Source organism: Neovison vison, chromosome 6 (assembly GCF_020171115.1).
Source record: "Neovison vison isolate M4711 chromosome 6, ASM_NN_V1, whole genome shotgun sequence".
Classification (NCBI taxonomy): Eukaryota; Metazoa; Chordata; class Mammalia; order Carnivora; family Mustelidae; genus Neogale; species Neogale vison.
Window position 1 is genome coordinate 76,795,701 of NC_058096.1, and position 17,782 is coordinate 76,813,482.

At 42.8% G+C, this 17,782-nt stretch overlaps 1 protein-coding gene across 1 annotated transcript in view; it reads right to left on the bottom strand.

The window, feature by feature from the left end:
* The window catches only part of CLRN1 (clarin 1), a 37,697-nt gene extending 21,219 nt beyond the window's left edge, over nucleotides 1-16,478 (bottom strand). Inside the window, exon 1 of the mRNA XM_044255085.1 lies at nucleotides 16,226-16,478. Coding sequence (XP_044111020.1) covers nucleotides 16,226-16,478 — 253 coding nt within the window. The remainder of the gene's footprint in view (nucleotides 1-16,225) is intronic.
* Nucleotides 16,479-17,782: the final 1,304 nt, after the last annotated feature.

Sequence of the window (17,782 nt, forward strand, 5' to 3'; positions counted from 1 at the left end):
TGATTCTTACTCTCTCGTTTCCTGTTGACTCCATCAGGAAAACCTGTTGGCACAACCTTCAGAATCCAAACACTTCTCCATCTCCACTGTTCCATCGCAGTCTGAGCCATCATCATCCGTCACTCACGTGACAGCAAGGGCGTCCTGGCTGGTCTCTGGGCTTTCACCCCCACTTCTTACAGTCCACTCTCAGCCCAGCAGCCAGAGGCATCTTTTTTTTTTTTTTTAATATTTTATTTATTTATTTGACAGACAGAGATCACAAGTAGGCAGAGAGGCAGGCAGAGAGAGAGGAAGGGAAACAGGCTCCATGTTGAGCAGAGAGCCCGACGCGGGGCTCGATCCCAGGACCCTGGGATCATGACCTGAGCCGAAGGCAAAGGCTTTCACCCACTGAGCCACCCAGGTGCCCCCAGAGGCATCTTTAATAAATGAATTTGTTTATGTCAATCCCCTGCTTAAACCATTTCAGTGGATTCTACTCTTCCTCAGAGTATAAGCCAACTCATTACAATGGACCTATGTGGGTTGGACTCCTTGCCAGTTCTCTAACTTCATCTGCTACCTATTTCCTTGAGCACTGTGCTCTGGCCGTTGGCCTCATTACTGTACTTCAGTCATGCCTGGAGTGTTTCTACCTCAGGGCCTTTGCAAATATTGGTCCCCTGGTATACTCATGACTTGCTCCCTCACCTCCACAGCTTGACGTAAATGATACTTTGTCAGGAGGGCCTTCTTTAACCACCTTATTTAAAGTTGTCACCCCCTGCCCGGTCACCTCTTCTTCCAGTCCTTTTGCTTGCTTTTCCTTTTCTCCTTAGCAATTATTACCACCTGACCAAGTCTATATTTTAACCTGTTTGTCTTGTAACTTGTTTGTTGGTCTGATTCATTCATTGCTGTATTCCTAGCACCTAAGAATGCCTGGTATAATGTAGATCAGTATTGTTCAATTTTTTTTTTCATTATTGCTCCTCACCCCAGGAGTCCTTTTAGACACTTCTCCTAATCACCCTTTCCCAATGAAATTTTAATACCACAGATATATTGTGTATTGATTTCTTCATTGTATTTATATCTGTGCTTTATACACAAGACACTTTTTAAAGAATAAGCTTTTTTTCTCCTCTCCCCCCAAGAACCAATTTTCACCCCCTTAGGGGGATTATGGCAGCCACTGAGAATGCATGATGTAGCTGTGGGATACATACATGTTGGAGGGATGCACTTTGCTTGGAGCAGGATGGGGGTCGGAGTCTGCTGTTGTCAGCAGGTCTAAGGTTTCTTGGTAGAAGTCAGTGGTTTATACTAAAGGAATTAGTGCCATAAAGGCAAAAAGGGAAGGAAGAGGAACAGAAGATCCAACTGGTGACCCCAGAGTTAGAAGAGAAAAAGAGGGGTTTGGCAGCTTTAAGTGTGATGGGAATTTCTGGTTAAGAACCTGAACTTATTCATTAAGTCCAGCAGTCAATGTTGACCTTGATGTAAGCTGCTGATAGTAATAGAAACTGGATTGAGAGAGTTTTTGGAGAGAATCTGGGGCAATGGAGATAAAATAGAGTAGTCACCAGAGGGATAATAGAAACTTTTTTTTTTTTTTAAGAAGCTGAAAGACCTGGTTGGTAACTGGAATAGAATTTCAAATCTCTTTATTAAAGAAAAATTTTAATCCAGCATATTGGGGGATTGTCAACCTGTTACATGGAAACTGATGGCTGTTTAATAACAGGGTTTAAAGTTTGGGATTTGTAAAAGAATTCATCTCAACCATGAACACGACAAAGCTCTTTTTTGTTAGCAGGGCAGGAGGATTAGGAAAAGATGGACTTGTTCCTCATTATGTTTCTGTTCAAATGTCCAACTGTTCGTAGAGGAATTTTTAAAAATAAATGAAAAACATTATAACAATGAAATGGAAATTAAGATAAAAATGTCACCCTCAGTCCTACCAATATAAAAGCAAAATTTTTCTTTATTTTTGTTTCAAATCTCTGTCCATCTTAATATGTATTTCCTATATTATAATAATAATGCAATTTTGAAGTTATATTCTGTACTTCTCATTCAGAATATAAGCATTTTCCATGTTGCCTTCATAACTCATGTAGATAACACTGTGGATTTTCCAACAAACTAAGGCACTGCTGTCTGTCAGGTTGTCTTCATTGTTTCTTTATTCTGCCTAATGCTGCAATGAACATCTTCAAGCACATTCCTTCTTTCTTATTATGGGGTTGGATGATCAGCCGGACTAACTTTTCTGGATGAACTTCCAGGAACGGAGTTACTTGGATCAGAGTGCTTTCTAAAAGAATGCTGTATGTGCATGGGCGCCTGGGTGGCTCAGTGGGTTAAGCCTCTGCCTTTGGCTCAGGTCATGATCCCAGGGTCCTGGGATCAAGCCCTGCATTGGGCTCTCTGCTTAGTGGTGAGCCTGCTTCCCCCTCTCTCTCTGCTTGCCTCTGCCTACTTGTGATCTCTCTCTGTCAAATAAATAAATAAAATCTTTAAAAAAAAAAAAAGAATGCTGTATGCATATTGATACAATGTAACTAAAGAAGGTGAGTTATATTTTGTAACACATATGAAACTACTGGTTCAAAGCTCAATTTCTCTTCCCCACAGTCTGCAAGCAGAGATTTCTGACAAGATATCTAATCAAAAACAGAAAACTAGAAAGAACTAGTCATTGAGGTCACTCTCCTAATAGCAGAATAGAAGGCACCTGTCACAGGAGGTAGGGGGGTGGGGAGGGCAGCAAATCCATATTGTGTAACTAGCCCTGTGTACAGAGAAAGGCTGTCATACCCTCATTCCTGCAGTCTACTATTACAAAACACAGCTGAGTAAGGCATAAGCAAATAGCTTGGAGTGAAAATGCAGTCCCAGAGGAGCTCTCCATAGAAAATTTGCCCTCCCGCAATCGTTTGGGCTATGTTCCTTGCCTGTGTGCCCCCATTCCAACTTGGGCCTCTGATCTCTGGTTTACCACAACCCCCAGCCATTCTGCAAAGTCTTCTCCAGTCTTTCTGTCCCTTTTCTGTCCCTTGTCAGATATTCCAGTCCTCCCCCACTCTTAGGCACCTATCACACACTCATCTCCATTTCCCTCTGTGTGTGTGCCTGGCTTCCAGAAGGCCTGAAAACAGCCAGTGCATGGAACTCTTCCATTTCAAAGAGGAAATGGAGGCCATCGAGGGAATTCCCTCACCTTGCAGTTCCCCATTGCCATGCTTGGTTTGGTTCTCCCCAGCCTTCCCTCCATTCTTAGTGAATTTTTTCCCCTCCTGTCCATAGTCTGGACTTCTCCTGGTGCTGTCAGACTCATTTTCTACCTCCTAGGGTCCCTTCTCAATCCTTTACCCACCTCTTTGGTCTGTGCTCAGCATTTTCCTCCCTACTGCTTTATCTTCTCAGTATAGAATCACACTCCGGACCCTCCCATTGTGAACATACCCACAGACACACACACACACACACACACACACACACACATGCACGCACAGAGAGAGAGAGAGAGAGAGAGAGAGAGAGGCATGCACGTGTATATCCTGGGCCATGGGGTACCTCTAGGAGCCTGACCATGGCCTTGCTCTGAGTTCTGGCCTTCTGCTCCTTCCTCAGCTCCTTCAAGGACTTCTCTTCCCCACCACTCTATCAGGACTGCCTTAGAAAAGATTCCCCTTGACCTTGTGAAATTTAAAAAAAAAAAAGGATTATTTTCACTTTCTCTTATTTGACACTGCTGCAGTGTTTGGGACTGCTGAACACTACTCCCCTTTGAAAGTTTCTCCTCCCTTGCTTTGACCTCTGCTGGTTCCCCTACAGCTCACTGACCCTCCCTTCTCAGCCTGCTTGGCCAGTCCCTCCTCCTCAACCCATAAGGGTTGGTGTTTTCTAGAACCCACTCTTGTTCCCCTTCTCACTTGATTCCCTTTCCTGGGAGACCCCTCCTTCCAGTGTAGCTCCCACTACCACCTCTAATCCGGGGATTCCCTCTTCTCTACCTTTACTCCCGGCCGCTCCCATGACTTCCAAACTGCACAGCTGATGGACGTTTCTTGTTGCTGGCCTATAAGTGGACCTCAGTAAACATGACCAAAAAGAATTTCCTCTTCCCTCTAGACTTTCTCCTTCTGTATTGATCTCCATGAATGGCTGCAGCTCTCTGTCCTGCAGAAACCTGGGGTTCACCTCATGTCACTAAGCTCTGTTGATTTTTTGCTTCTGCTTATTTGGGAAATACTTCCCTTCCTTTGCAGCCCTCTGGCAATGCTCTGGCTTGGGCCACCAAATAGGGGATGGAGGAGCCTCTTGACTGGCCTCCTCGCCTCCCTTTTGGTCTTCCTCCCATCCATCTCTTGCCTTGTCACATACCTGCTTAGTAAGGCTTCCCATTGCCTGCAAGATCAAGTGCACTGCCTCAGGACAGCAAACTCTCCCCTTCTGATCCCTGACTTCCTCCCTAGCCTTGCCTTTCTGCTCCTTTCTCCAACGTCCTCTGTACTCTGGCCACAATAAGCTCTTCATAATTCGGTTCATGCTATTCCTTTGCTCAGAATGGCTTCTTCAATGCCATGGAGTGAATTCAAACTCTAAATCTTAAGATCTCTCTCCCAATTCCCCTGTGCCTTGCCCTGACAAAGAGCAATTCTCCTCGTTGGAGCGTTCAGAATAAAAACCATAATGGTGATAGTAATTAGTGCTCTTCAGCCATCTACGATCCTGGTTCTTCCCCATTCTGGGCTCCCTTGCACGTCCTGGCCCCTTTGAAGTTAGATGAGGCTGTGGAACAGCCTTTCCCAGTAAAGTATACAAGGGGAAGTGGCATGTGTCCGTGCCAGGTCAAGGATTTTGATGTCAGAGGGAGAGCCTCCACAATTCTTGCCCTCTGTTCTAACAGCTGGCAACGTTCCAGATGGTGGCTGCATCCTGGAATGGGCCTCCAGCGGATCCCTGATGAACATGTATTGTGAGCAAGAAATCAATCTTTGCTGATTCACCCGTGCGGCATGAACCTCCTTGTTATTAAAACATAATGTAGTCCCTCTTGACTGATGTACCTGTGCGCCTTTACAAATTGTCAGTTAGTTAAAAACCCTTTTTCCAGGGTGCCTGGGTGGCTCAGTGGTTAAGCCGCTGCCTTCGGCTCATGTCATGATCTCAGAGTCCTGGGATCGAGTCCCGCATCGGGCTCTCTGCTCAGCGGGGAGCCTGCTTCCCTCTCTCTCTCTGCCTGCCTCTCTGCCTACTTGTGATCTCTGTCTGTCAAATAAATAAATAAAATCTTTAAAAAAAAAAAACAAAACCCTTTTTCCAGATTCTTCATTGTTCATGGACCGGCACCCTCTCTTTCCCTTCATAACTGCAGAGTCTAGAATGTTTAGGCACAAAATAGACCCGTGATTTTTCCCCCCCACTGGGGGATGGGAGGTGAGGGCACATATACTCGAACTTACAAAGAATTTGTGTCTTACATGTAGAGTCATGCTGTTTTCAATAGATCATTGGAGAGTAATAAGGATAAGATAAAGAACCATATTTTTCCAAACTAAGTATGTTCTTTTATTACTTGCCATTAATCCATGTTTTATTTGCTATCTCTTAACGTATGGCTTTCATTTCAGCTGCCTTACAATTTATTTCTATCTGCTGGGTTCCTCTGTTGTGTTTTATCCTGAAACTTTGTTCTCCTTTTTAGCCAATACTGATTTCAGTCTAACAGTCCTGTCTTTTATCCTACAGTTCTTAAACAGGAGTTTAGTCAATCCAATCTAAACCTGTATTGAGGCATTAACCAAGAGTATTAGGTAGTTAGACTATCATGCAACACCAAAGCAAGGACAGAGCAGCTGGTGGGAAGAGAGACAAAGAGCCAGACGTTAACTGAAAAGCAGTATGACAGGTTGAAAAAAAGCATAGCTTTTGGAGTTAGGAAAGTTTGGAATTTATTTGGTTTTGCCATTTACTGCTCATGTGAGCCTCTGTATACCTCGACTCCTTTATGTGTAAGTGTGAGTAGTGACAGAAATGTTGCAGAACTTTCAAGAGACACAAATGAAATCGTTTCTGTGGATGCTCTATGTACATTGGAAGTAACTTCTTTTTTTTTTTTTAAAGATTTTATTTATTTATTTATTTGACAGAAAGAGAGATCATAAGTAGGCAGAGAGGCAGGCAGAGAGAGAAGGAAGTGGGCTCCCTGCTGAACAGAGAGCCCGATGCGGGACTCGATCCCAGGACCCTGAGATCATGACCTGAGCCGAAGGCAGCGGCTTAACCCACTGAGCCACCCAGGCGCCCTGGAAGTAACTTCTTAAAAAATTTTTTTTTTAACATGATGAGAATGGCAGGGGAGTTGTGTTTTCACCAAGAGGAGTGGGAGATAGAAGAACCCAATGCTGTGAGAGTGTCTGCACTTTCAAATCTTGAGATCAGTCACTGGGGCTGGGAGGGAGCTCTTTGGCTCATGGGTGGCCAGAGTACTTATCTGTACATTGAGACCAAAGATTCCCCTCGCCCCCCGCTCCCCATAGGAGTCCTAGATACATGGAATTCAGGCAAACTGTCTCTCTTGAAGCTCAGTTTTTACTTTATTCCCTCCCTGACCAGGTGGGCGACTATTCCTGTAAATAATCCAGGGACTTTAGATTTATAGCTAATTACTTATTTGGTACCTGTCATACACTTTCCTCAGCACCTGATATATTGTTTTCATTCTCATTTCTATTTCCTTTGTGCTATTTCTTGGACATTCTTTATGTAATGACTTATCTTAAATGATTTTTAGGCTGATGACAAACCTCTAAAGAGGACCCTTGATAATCTCTTTGGAAGGAGCAGAGCCCTTCCATAGGACACGGCAGGTGAAGGCCAAAATGTTAATTTTATTTCGGAGAAAGTGCTGGAGAACATGGCTTAGATTTTCCACTAAGTTCTGTTGAATTAGTCAGCCCCGCCCACCCAGTCACAGGTGGGGCTGGACAGCTGAAAGCCTCCCAGTCCGGGACAGAGCTGGCTCCCTTATCCTGACCAGGTGGAGAGCAGGTTCCTATACCTGGTTTTGGACAAACTTGGAAAGAGGGGAAGGCTCTAGGGCTGAGAGCCTCGTATCCTGTTTCTTACTCAAACTCCTCAATCCAATCTCTTATTCCCTCTGAGGCCAGGAGAGTGTATGGAAAGTGTGAGACCCTTCATGGAAATACACAGCTAAAGGAGTAGAAGATAAGGATCCCCAAACCTCCCACCGGTGCGGAAACAGTGCTAAGTACCGCTGCTCCTCGCTGCCCTCCTTCTGATGGTCTTGCCCTTCCCTAAAGTGGAGAGCACCAGACCCCTCACCTGCTCCCACCTTTCGTGGCCACCATCCACCTCAGTAATTCTCAGTCTTGGATATTACTGAAATCTCCCAGGGAGCTTCTAAAACCTTCCAATCCTCAGGCCCCACCTCCAGAGACCCCAGTTCTATTTGCCTGGGATGCAGCCTTAGCATCCAAAGTTTTAGAAACTCTCCAGGTGATCCTAAAGTGCAGCCAGGGTTATGGACCACTGACCTGATGACATAGGTTTCACCAACCCTTTTCACCTTCCTCTAGCCAGATGTAAGATGCAGGTAACCCCATCTGTGAAGCTCCCAGAAAGAAGGCAGCTTCTGCCAATGTCAACAATGGTGCAGCAACTGCTTCCTAGATTAAAGCCATCTGATAGCTTCTGAGGTCCTGCTTCCTTCTCAACTCATTCTTCTCCACACAAAACGTGTGTAAAAAGAGAAGTTGTATCTGGCCCCTTGGTGCTCAGCAATTCATTTTCTTGAAAGGGAGTAAGAGGGAAGATTTCTTTTTTCTTACAGATATGCTCTTGATCTGACTTTGCCCTCAGCCCATCGGCAGCCAGTTGTTAGGAAAATCCAGGGAAAGCCATTCCCTGACGTAAGCTCAGTGCATTCACTTCCTCTAATATCCGCCATCATCTCACACCCAGGTTATGGAGGCAGGCTTCCTCCTGATGGCTGCATGGTCAGGGAGAAGGAAATCCATGACCCCAGCACTTCAGAGGAGGAGACCTGATGGTAAGACAGAACCATTTAAAAGACCATTTTTCAGTACCTTGTCTGAATTTCTCTCAGCTGACGTGTGTCTACCTGCCTCAGCCCATTTCAGAGGAAGCCCCACCAGCGAGCCTTACTCAGCCATGGCAGCTGAGGGACGACAGCTGCTTCAGTGCATATGTGTGTCTGACAACAGAACCCATTTAACTGCTCCAAATCCACAGGGTATGATTATGTTGGGGTAATAACTCCTGAGAATGGCTTTGCTACAGTTATAACATGCTGAGAGGGAGCGAAATACGAATCCTGCATAAATTAGTCTGCCAGGTACAGTTTGCTATTAGTCAGCTCCATCATACTTGGAATCAAAGTGTATCAGCTCCCAGCCAGTCTGGGTAGTTTGGTGCACGATTGGATTGAAAGGCGAATTTGTTTAATCTAATTTAAATAAGTTTTGTGTAAAAAAAAAAAAAAAAGTCTTTAACTTTTGAAACCCCTGATCTCATTCAGAGATAAAAATGAGTTTTCATTTTTTTTTAAATGAAATTTTAACTTACACTCTAAATCTAACCCATTGGCTCCTCATAAAACACCAGGTTTTAAAGTGAAACGAATGCTGGGGACTTGCTTTTCTTTTCGTCCTTGCCTGTTCTGAAACCGTTCATGACACCCCAGGAAGGAGCCTACAGTTTTGGTCTTTGCTGCGATGACGTAATGTCGCAGTCCAAGCCACTGACTTTGAAGATCTTCCCATGAAGGTTTTCGCTGGCAGTGCACTTACATCAGCTAGCCACATGTGCAATCAGATATCTCCTCGCTCGGCAGAAATTATCAACATCAAGGTAATATGATGACATAACCCAAAGATTAGCCATAAGCATGTGACCAGCTCAACCTAGATTTTTTTCAGCCTAGATTATTAAACAGGCTTTGACTTGACGACTTTACCTTCCAAAGGTCAAAGATTAGGGCTTAGACATCAGGGCCACCGAAATGTGAGATAAAGAGGCAGCGCAGGAATTCAAGTCGTAAGGCCAAGGACCCTTACATGGATATACAAGTTCCAGGTGTTGGGAAGTACTAACATTGTCTAACTGGCTGGTGAAACTGAAAGTACTCTTGTATTTTCTTCATTTCTTTGTGTCCTTTTTGCATATGGTAAGGAGACAGAACTGGCAATATCCTACGGGTCTGAATTTCAGTCTCAGGTCGGCTACCCACTCAATCTGGGACCTTGAGAAATTTGTGACCTCTCTGAGTTTACAGTTTCCATTTTGGTTCAAAAGGAATAGCATCGTCATACCTCCCATATAAGGGCTGGAGATGATTTAGGCACCCAGGAAATGGGCAGCTGAAGTAAGTATTTTTTCTTTGGAGGTTGTCTAAACATCCTTTGGGAAGATGAGTTACCTCAGAGATTAGAAGAGAAAGCACAGCAGCAAATTGTAAGAACGATCTGGAGTCCTCCACCAATCGATGAAGTTCACACACGTCAGGGTTAAGTTCCAGAAGCCCCAAGCTTCATGTCTCAGCTGAGCCCCAGTTGTTAGGGTGGAGAGTGATTTCAAGGAAAGGAAGGTGTGTGCTTGAGTGTGTATGTGTGTGCGTGTATGTGCATGCGTGCAAGGTGTATGCTTGAGTGTGTATGTGTGTGCATACGTGCACACACATGTGCACAACTCTAATAGGTGAGGCTGGTTCTGTGAGGGATTCTTCCTGCTAAGGGAACTGGAAATAGTTGCTAAGGAGGAAGGAGACATGTCTTTTCTTGGCCAATATTTCTCACGAATTTGAGGATGATGTCTCCTCCTTTTGGATGAAGAAAACTCTGAGATTGATTTCATTATCAGGAAATCAATGCAGGAAGGAGGAACTTTTCCAGTAAGGATGGAAGAGAAGTTTCCAGAAAAAAATTGGAGGGAGTAGTAGGTTAGCCTCTCACTGTATTTTGACCTTCATTTTGGCTTTCTCAATAACGCCATTAGATGGTGTGGGTGTTTATGGCTGTTCCCGCTAACCCACCTCCCTAGAATCCCAAAACATTCCATTCTTCCTTTTCTCCTCCTTTAACCTGCAGTTTCCCACACAAATAGTAAAAGGTTTTGACAGGGAGGAAGAGAAGTATTTGCTTTGATAACAAAATTCCTTTGGGTCCTGATAAATGGTAAATATTTCCAAGTACTTTAAAAATCATGAGCTTCGAAGACCAAAGAGTAAAGGCACACAAAACTCACCACTTTTGACGAGAGTGGCTGGAATCTGTCAGCAGAGACTTCAACCAACAGAGTAGAAGGGTCAAGCCATTTTAAAGGTGGAAGGACCTTGTCTAGAACAGCCAGCCTCTCGTTACATAGCTCATAAAGTGTCCGAACTAGAAGAGATGTTAGAGAGCATCCAGTTTCATCTCCCATTTTACAGATGGAAGAACTGAACACGGATGACCGTGATTTGCTTCAATTCTAATCCCCAATGAGTGACACAGACCTGCCTCAACCCAGATTACTTAATCTCATATGTCTGTTTACCAAACATTTTTCAAGCACCTCTTTGTGACTCACTAGTGGGAGTATAGAGATGAGGAATACCCAGCCCCCTGCCTTCCGAGGGCTGAGGATCTCCTTACAAAGAAATACACATTCTCAAATACTTATGATCCAAGGTGACTTGAAATAATGGAGTGAACATCAAGGTCTGGGAAGGACAAAGCAGGAAACAATTATTTGGCCAAAAAAAGTTGAAGAGTTTCCCTTCACACTGGTGCTTCTCAACCCTTACTATCTTCGAATCCCACCATCACTTTTTTATTCCCCCCAATGGAAGGAAAACAAAATTTCTATTTGCTGGACTGTTTGAATGGGTGAGATCCGATATGAGGATCCAGAGCTAACAGGCAGGAGGGCCCACACAAGTGAAGCAAAAATGGTACAACTGTCTTTCCCCTTTTCTCCCACCAGGGCATCTTCCCGGGTCGACTCCATAGGTTTCCCTCCCGTCAGAGGGAAGGGAGGAGGGACAGGCAGTGTTATCAGAAGGGGGACATAAAGACCTTGGCAGCTCTGCCATGGGCAGGAGGGGTGAGAAAAGAGAAGCAGGTTATGCAGAATGGTGAGGAGTAGAACACCTGGGGAAGATGGGGAAGTCACGCTTGCAGGAGACCCTGGAGGTACAGTGCCGACTTTCGGGAGTGGGGGCAGAGACCCTGAGTCCTAATGGTTGTGCCCCAAAATCTGTTGGAGGAACCCCCTCCTTGCTGACACAGTAGTTTCAACATCCTCTCTGTAATGTGGGTGATGGACCGGACCTCATCTGGTAAAGAAAGTCTGCTTTTTTAAAAATATGAAGTAGACTAACTCTCTGTTAAGCTTTCTGACAAATTTTCAATCGTAAGGTCTCAATTAAAATGCTTTAAAAGGATGACTGAAGGGCGCCTGGGTGGCTCAGTGGGTTAAGCCGCTGCCTTCGGCTCAGGTCATGATCTCAGGGTCCTGGGATCGAGGCCCACATCGGGCTCTCTGCTCAGCAGGGAGCCTGCTTCCTCCTCTCTCTCTCTCTGCCTGCCTCTCTGCCTGCTTGTGATCTCTCTTTGTCAAATAAATAAATAAAATCTTTAAAAAAGAAAAAGGATGACTGAAGTCGCAAGCCGTGATACACGATTGGTTAGATATTATTTCAAAAAAAAAAAATCCACCTCCATATGTTTTTATCAGCTCATTGAACTATCTTGGCAATAAATAGATCAGCATATCTAGGAATGATTGATGCCATATGATTCTTGGGTTTCATATTTGATGATGCTCTGCAGTGTTTCGAATCACCAAAACAGAAACCCACCCACACACATTAAGCTCAAAACTGTTTTTGAGTTTTTCTCTTGATGGCTACAGTTAGAGTTTAAACAGCATCATTAAAATTTTACAGGTGACATATCAGGAAAAATTAAGCCCACCAGTTGTGTTTCCTTGAAAGGAAAACCGTCCTTCATTATAATGAATGAAATTGTGTGCTAGGTATGAATGCTAGTGACCTCTGGAAAATGAAGCGCTGACCCATAAATGGACGAGAATGAGTCAGAGTAAACGAGGCAGAAGTTTTCCCAGCATAACTGTGCATGCTGGCAGGGAAGATTCTTGCTATAATTAAAAGAGATAGAGTAGTTAACAGGGAACGTTTAATAGGAACAAACATGACAACAGTGCCTAATATTTTTCTGGTCCGTTCTTTAACCTCATGTTATACTATGTGTCTGGGTTTTAAAAGTTACACGTGCATTGTCCATAAAAATAACATTAAACTTGTACAGCAGAACCAAGCAAAAATTCATTTAGAATATGGATAGGGACACTGTCAATGCCCAGTTTATTCAGAGTAAATCTTTAGCTAAATTGGCACTGTCCCATTGTGATAGCTATTAGCCACGCGGAAATGGCGAGGGAGCATTTGAAATGTGGCTCGTTTGGGTTGAGATGGGCAGTAAGTGTAAATACAGACAAGATTGCAAAGACTAAGCCCTGGGGGGAAAAAGTGAAATATCTCCTATCTTATACTGACTACATGTTAAAATGATAGTATTCTGGATATCTTTGGTTAAAGAAAAGTATCCTTAAAATTCATTTCACTTGGGGGGCCTGGGTGGCTCAGTGGGTTAAGCCTCTGTCTTCAGCTCAGGTCATGATCTCAGGGTCCTGGGATCAAGCCCCACGTCGGGCTCTCTGCTCAGCGGGGAGCCTGCTTCCCACCCCCCTCTGCCTGCCTCTCTGGCTACTTGTGATCTCTCTCTCTGTCAAATAAATAAATAAATACATCTTTTTTTTTTTTTTTAATTCATTTCACTTTGTTCCTTTACTCCTTTTTTCTAATATGACTCCTAGAACATTTGAAGTTTTGTATGTGGGTTGCATTTATGGTCCACATTGTATTTCTGTTGACCAATACTGATCTAAATGAAAAGTTTTGTAAGGAAAGAAGCATTTAGCAATCCCACAGAACTGAAATGTAAATTCATATTAACTGATGATAACACAACAACATGACAAAAACTGGTCAAGAAGTGACTGATAGTTTGATGAGTACCTTTTCCATTCCTCCTACACTGGAAAGCTTCTTAAAATCCAAATATTTGCTTAATAACTTTCTAAAGGGGATACCTAGGTGGCTCAGTCGGTTAAGCGTCTGCTTTCAGCTCAAGTCATGATTCCAGGGTCCTGGGATCAAGTCCCACATCAGGCTCCCTGCTCAACAGGGGAAACTGATTCTCCCTCTGCCTGCCGCTCCCTCTGCTTGTGTGCTCGCTCTCTCTCTCACTCTATCTCTAACAAAGAAGTAAAATCTTAAAAAAAAAAAAAAAAAACTTTCTAAAGGGAAAATGAGAAAGGAGGAAGTTCTGGGAAAGGAGTAGTGCCCTAATCATAAGTTGGGCTCTGGAAGAAACAGAAAATCATTATCCTGAGCTTTTGAATTAGACCTTTGTTACCAAGTGACACAAGAGGAGATACTCAAAGGCAGTGTGAAAGAGTTTTATTTTACAGATTCTTAGTCCAAAGATTTCAAATTTGAGAGAAGCAACAACAGCAGGAAAGGAGAGAAGTCAAGAAGGTATGATGAAGAAGCTTCCATCCTGGCATTCTGCTGACAAGAACCGAAGTTTGCCATTATTGAGAAAACAGGGTTGGGCCTCTCATTCCCTTACATTAATGGGACAATACTTTTCTCTTAGGAAGAATATCAGAGGGGTCTCTTGTAACAGAGGGAGGCCTATTCTCTAACAGAAGAGAGGGGTCTCTTCTCTAACAGAATACACTGTTAGAACGTCATTGGCAGGTTGATGGCATTGTGAGCGGGAAGATATGGACCACAAAGCTAATTTGCAACAGGAGTTTAAACTTAGAGGGTGCAGTGTGTTCTAAAGGCACATTGGGGAGCGCCTGGGTGGCTCAGTAGGTTAAAGCCTCTGCCTTCAGCTCAGGTCATGATCTCAGGTTCCTGGGATCGAGCCCCGCATCGGGCTCTCTGCTCAGCAGAGAGCCTGCTTCCCCTCCTTCTCTCTCTGCCTGCCTCTCTGCCTGCTTGTGATCTCTGTCTGTCAAATAAATAAATAAAAATCTTTAAAAAAAATAATACAGGCACATTGATTAGGAAGCTTTTATCACAAGAGAGCTGTTTATGTAAATGAGCATTATGCTTTTTAGGGACTCTGTTGGGAGTGTTCAGTTTTCTCAACTTTCTGTCATGATCCGCTGAAAGAGATACTTCTGTGCTTAGGCAGAAAAAGTGATGCTTACATCTACTTTGCCAGCTTTCATGGAAATTAATGAGACTTTCACAGCTCTAGCACCTAGAAAGGTTCTGTAGAGAGGTTGTCATCCCAGAACAGACAGATGTCAACTTTTCTTTAAAAGGCTGGGGGCAGATCATGGAGATGAATGCGGTTCTGGGCCAGATGATGGTGTGGTTTTAAACCCCACTGATTGTGAGTCCTCACAAAAACAAAGGGAGGGACAGGTGTCTAGAGAAAGCACATCACAGAGGGAGCCAGCAGAGAACACAGCCATAAAAATGCGTGTTGAAACACCGAGGAATGTAGCTGTGTGAGGGAAAAGTAAGACGAAATGTGCTTAGTATCTAGTAAGTGTTCAGAGAACATATTGTTTTGAAACCCGTCCTGGGGTATGAGTAAAGTTTATCTCTGTTTCACTGTACAAAATGCAAAGGCTTCAGAAAATTCACTGTCTGTTCCCTGCTTTTGTCGAAATTCGTTAGTGAGAAGCTTTACTCATGCTTTAGCTGCCGATGACTCATGGTTAAATCATTTCACTCATCTTTTTTCCTTTTTTATTTTTTAATACAGTTGGAAATCATGTGATATTTGGCTTTGTTCTCTTTCCCCCCTAAGGAAAGCTAAGCAACTCTAACAGCCCCATTACCTTAATGAACTAAAGCCATTCAGTGAAAAGACTTGGTATTCACTTCATCAAATCTAGTGATGATAATTTTTTGAAAAGCTGAAGACTAATTCTTGGGGATTTTTTGGAGCCCTGTGACAATTCTTATCCTCTAATAACGTATGTGAGAGAACGCTGGTGTCCAATGACTGCTAAGAAGATATAAGGAATGTTGCAGAAATATAAATAGGCCAGCGCTGAAATTTAATTAGATACTGCATAGGTTAATAATAAATTCAATTAATTTAGCTTTCTACCTATGCTAGAGAAAAAAAAATACCCAGGCAAAATAATAATTCATTTTAAATGCCTCAATTGGTAACCTCCTTTCCTGAAGAGTGATTTATGCAGTAATTTACTGGCTGTTTCTTCATAAGATTGTTCCGAACCAGCCCTTTTGAAATAATAATAATTTCTGAATGTGTGTTGTGAGAGATATAACAAATGACTTCTTATTAATTTTCATTTAATGAGTTGCCTATTCACATGGTAATTTTTTTAAAATTCTCTTCTTAAGATAAACAGGTTATAATACTGTGGGTAACACTTCCATTTCACAAAAATCGAACAGGAAAATCTGTCTTATATTCTCTACATGATTTGAAGATCAATCTGATGCAAATTTTCTATACTAAATAGGCATCTATTTCTTTCCCAGTTAGCATAGCAGATCATTTTAAATTTCTATAGCCAAGGGATTCAAATTGGTTAAAAAAAATTTTTTTTAAAGAATATTAGTGGCAAGAAAGGTCCTAGCAGGGATAATACAGGGTAGACAGGGTACAAAGTCATGAGCAAGGCAGAAAAGTAGCTAGAGTTGGTTAAGGAGCCTATGACACTGATCCTTTTTGTTTTTTTTTTTTTTTAAGAGCAAAACGAACATCCTCTCTTACAGCTTTTATTTCTCCAAGCCGCCCCTCTTCTTTTTAAAAGATACCAAAATTTCTAGCATAGATACTAATATTTAAGAACTTAATTGCTTATCCTCTCAAAGTTTAATTCCATAGCAGCTCATTAACTATAAGTTGTCATTTAAAAAAAAAAACCCAGAGTGAAATAATTAATAAAAACAAAATAATAAAAACTAAGAAGAGGTAATTGCTCGGAAAAGACCCAAAAAGTTCCCATCTGTTTTAAAAGGCCTGCTATAGACAGGGCAAGCCTCTTAAAAACAATCCCTTGCAACAGTTGAAAGAGTATGCCTAAAGTATTCAATAATTCAAATGCAATTGTTACTTACGTGAGAACCGAAAGGGCCTTGCTCCCAGCCCGCACTGCCTCACACCCTCTCCATGGAAAAGCCCGTACTGCATTTCGCCCATGAACTTGTCCAGCTCCTGCCCAGAGGCATTGACGAGCAGAGCCCCTGTTTTGCAGAGGAAGGTGGCTTTGATCCACAACGGTGTCCCCAGGGCTGTCACCACTCCAAGGGCACACACAAAGCTTAACACCCCAGCCATGCAAAAAATGACTTTCTTTTGTTGGTTTGGCATGATGAGAAATGGCTTTTGTGAGCATGAGGTTCAAAAACGAGACCTTGGGACTGATGAGAAGTGACTGCCCTTTTGGCTGCATTTATTACAGTGGCTGAATGGACAGATCCCAGCCGATCAGGAACCTTCACCCTCCACGGTGGTTCTTGTCAGCAGAATGCCAGGATGGAAGCTTCTTCATCATACCTTCTTGACTTCTCTCCTTTCCTGCTGTTGCTTCTCTCAAATTTGAAATCTTTGGACTAAGAATCTGTAAAATAAAACTCTTTCACACTGCCTTTAAGTAGCTCCTCTTGTGTCACTTGGTAACAAAGGTCTAAGATAACAGATGGAGTCCTCCGGTAATTTGATAAATGCCTCCCCCTTCCCCCAGCCTTTTGTCTGATTGGGTGAGTTGAAACCTTCGGAAATAGGCTTGGCTCCCATGGTAAATTTTCAGCAACTCAAGAACCTCTTATTGTTGTGGGGTTTTTTTTGTTGTTTTTGGTAGGGGTTGAAGAGGTTGGACAGAAGAACATATGTATATTTGTTGATTTTACATTTTATTGATTTTGAAAAATGTTAATTGGGGGCACTTGGGTGGCTCAGCCAGTTAAGTGTCTGCCTTTGGTTCAGGTGGTGACCTCGAAGTCCTGGGATCAAGTCCCATATTAGGCTCCCTGCTCCACACAGAGTCTGCTTTTCCCTCTACCCCTACCCCCTACTTGTGCTCTCTCTCTTTCTCTTATGCTCTCTCTCTCTCTCATGTGCTCTCTTTCTCTCTCAAATAAATAAATTAAACAAATAAATAAAGTCTTTTTAAAAGATGATATTCATAACAGGATAAAATCTTGAACTGAGTTGGATGTCTTAGACCAACCATCTAGGCTTGTTATTCTCACCTCTTTTCACCCAGATCCATGATTTGGAATCAGTGTGTCAACAGAGAAGTGGATTCCAATTTTTACTGGCTCACAGGAGCAAGTGTCTAGATTTCTAAAAGCTTTCCTTCAAAATGCTTGGCTGCTTCAGGACTATGCAAAGAAATAAGGTTCTGAGTCTGAGAAGTATCAGAATCTATAAAGAAGACAAGAGCATTGTCATGGAAAGGAGAAATTGTCCTCAGAGAGCTGGCTCTATGACTTCACCACAGAAAAGCAAGGGTCCAGCAGAAGTCATCGTTAGGGAGACAAGAGACAAAGTCATGAGCAAGATTAAATAGCAAAATGAGTCCAGTTACATTGTCAAGATCTGAAAATTAATGTTCAGAATTCAGTAACAGCTTTTTTTTTAAAAAAAGATTTTATTCACTTATTTTGTTTTTA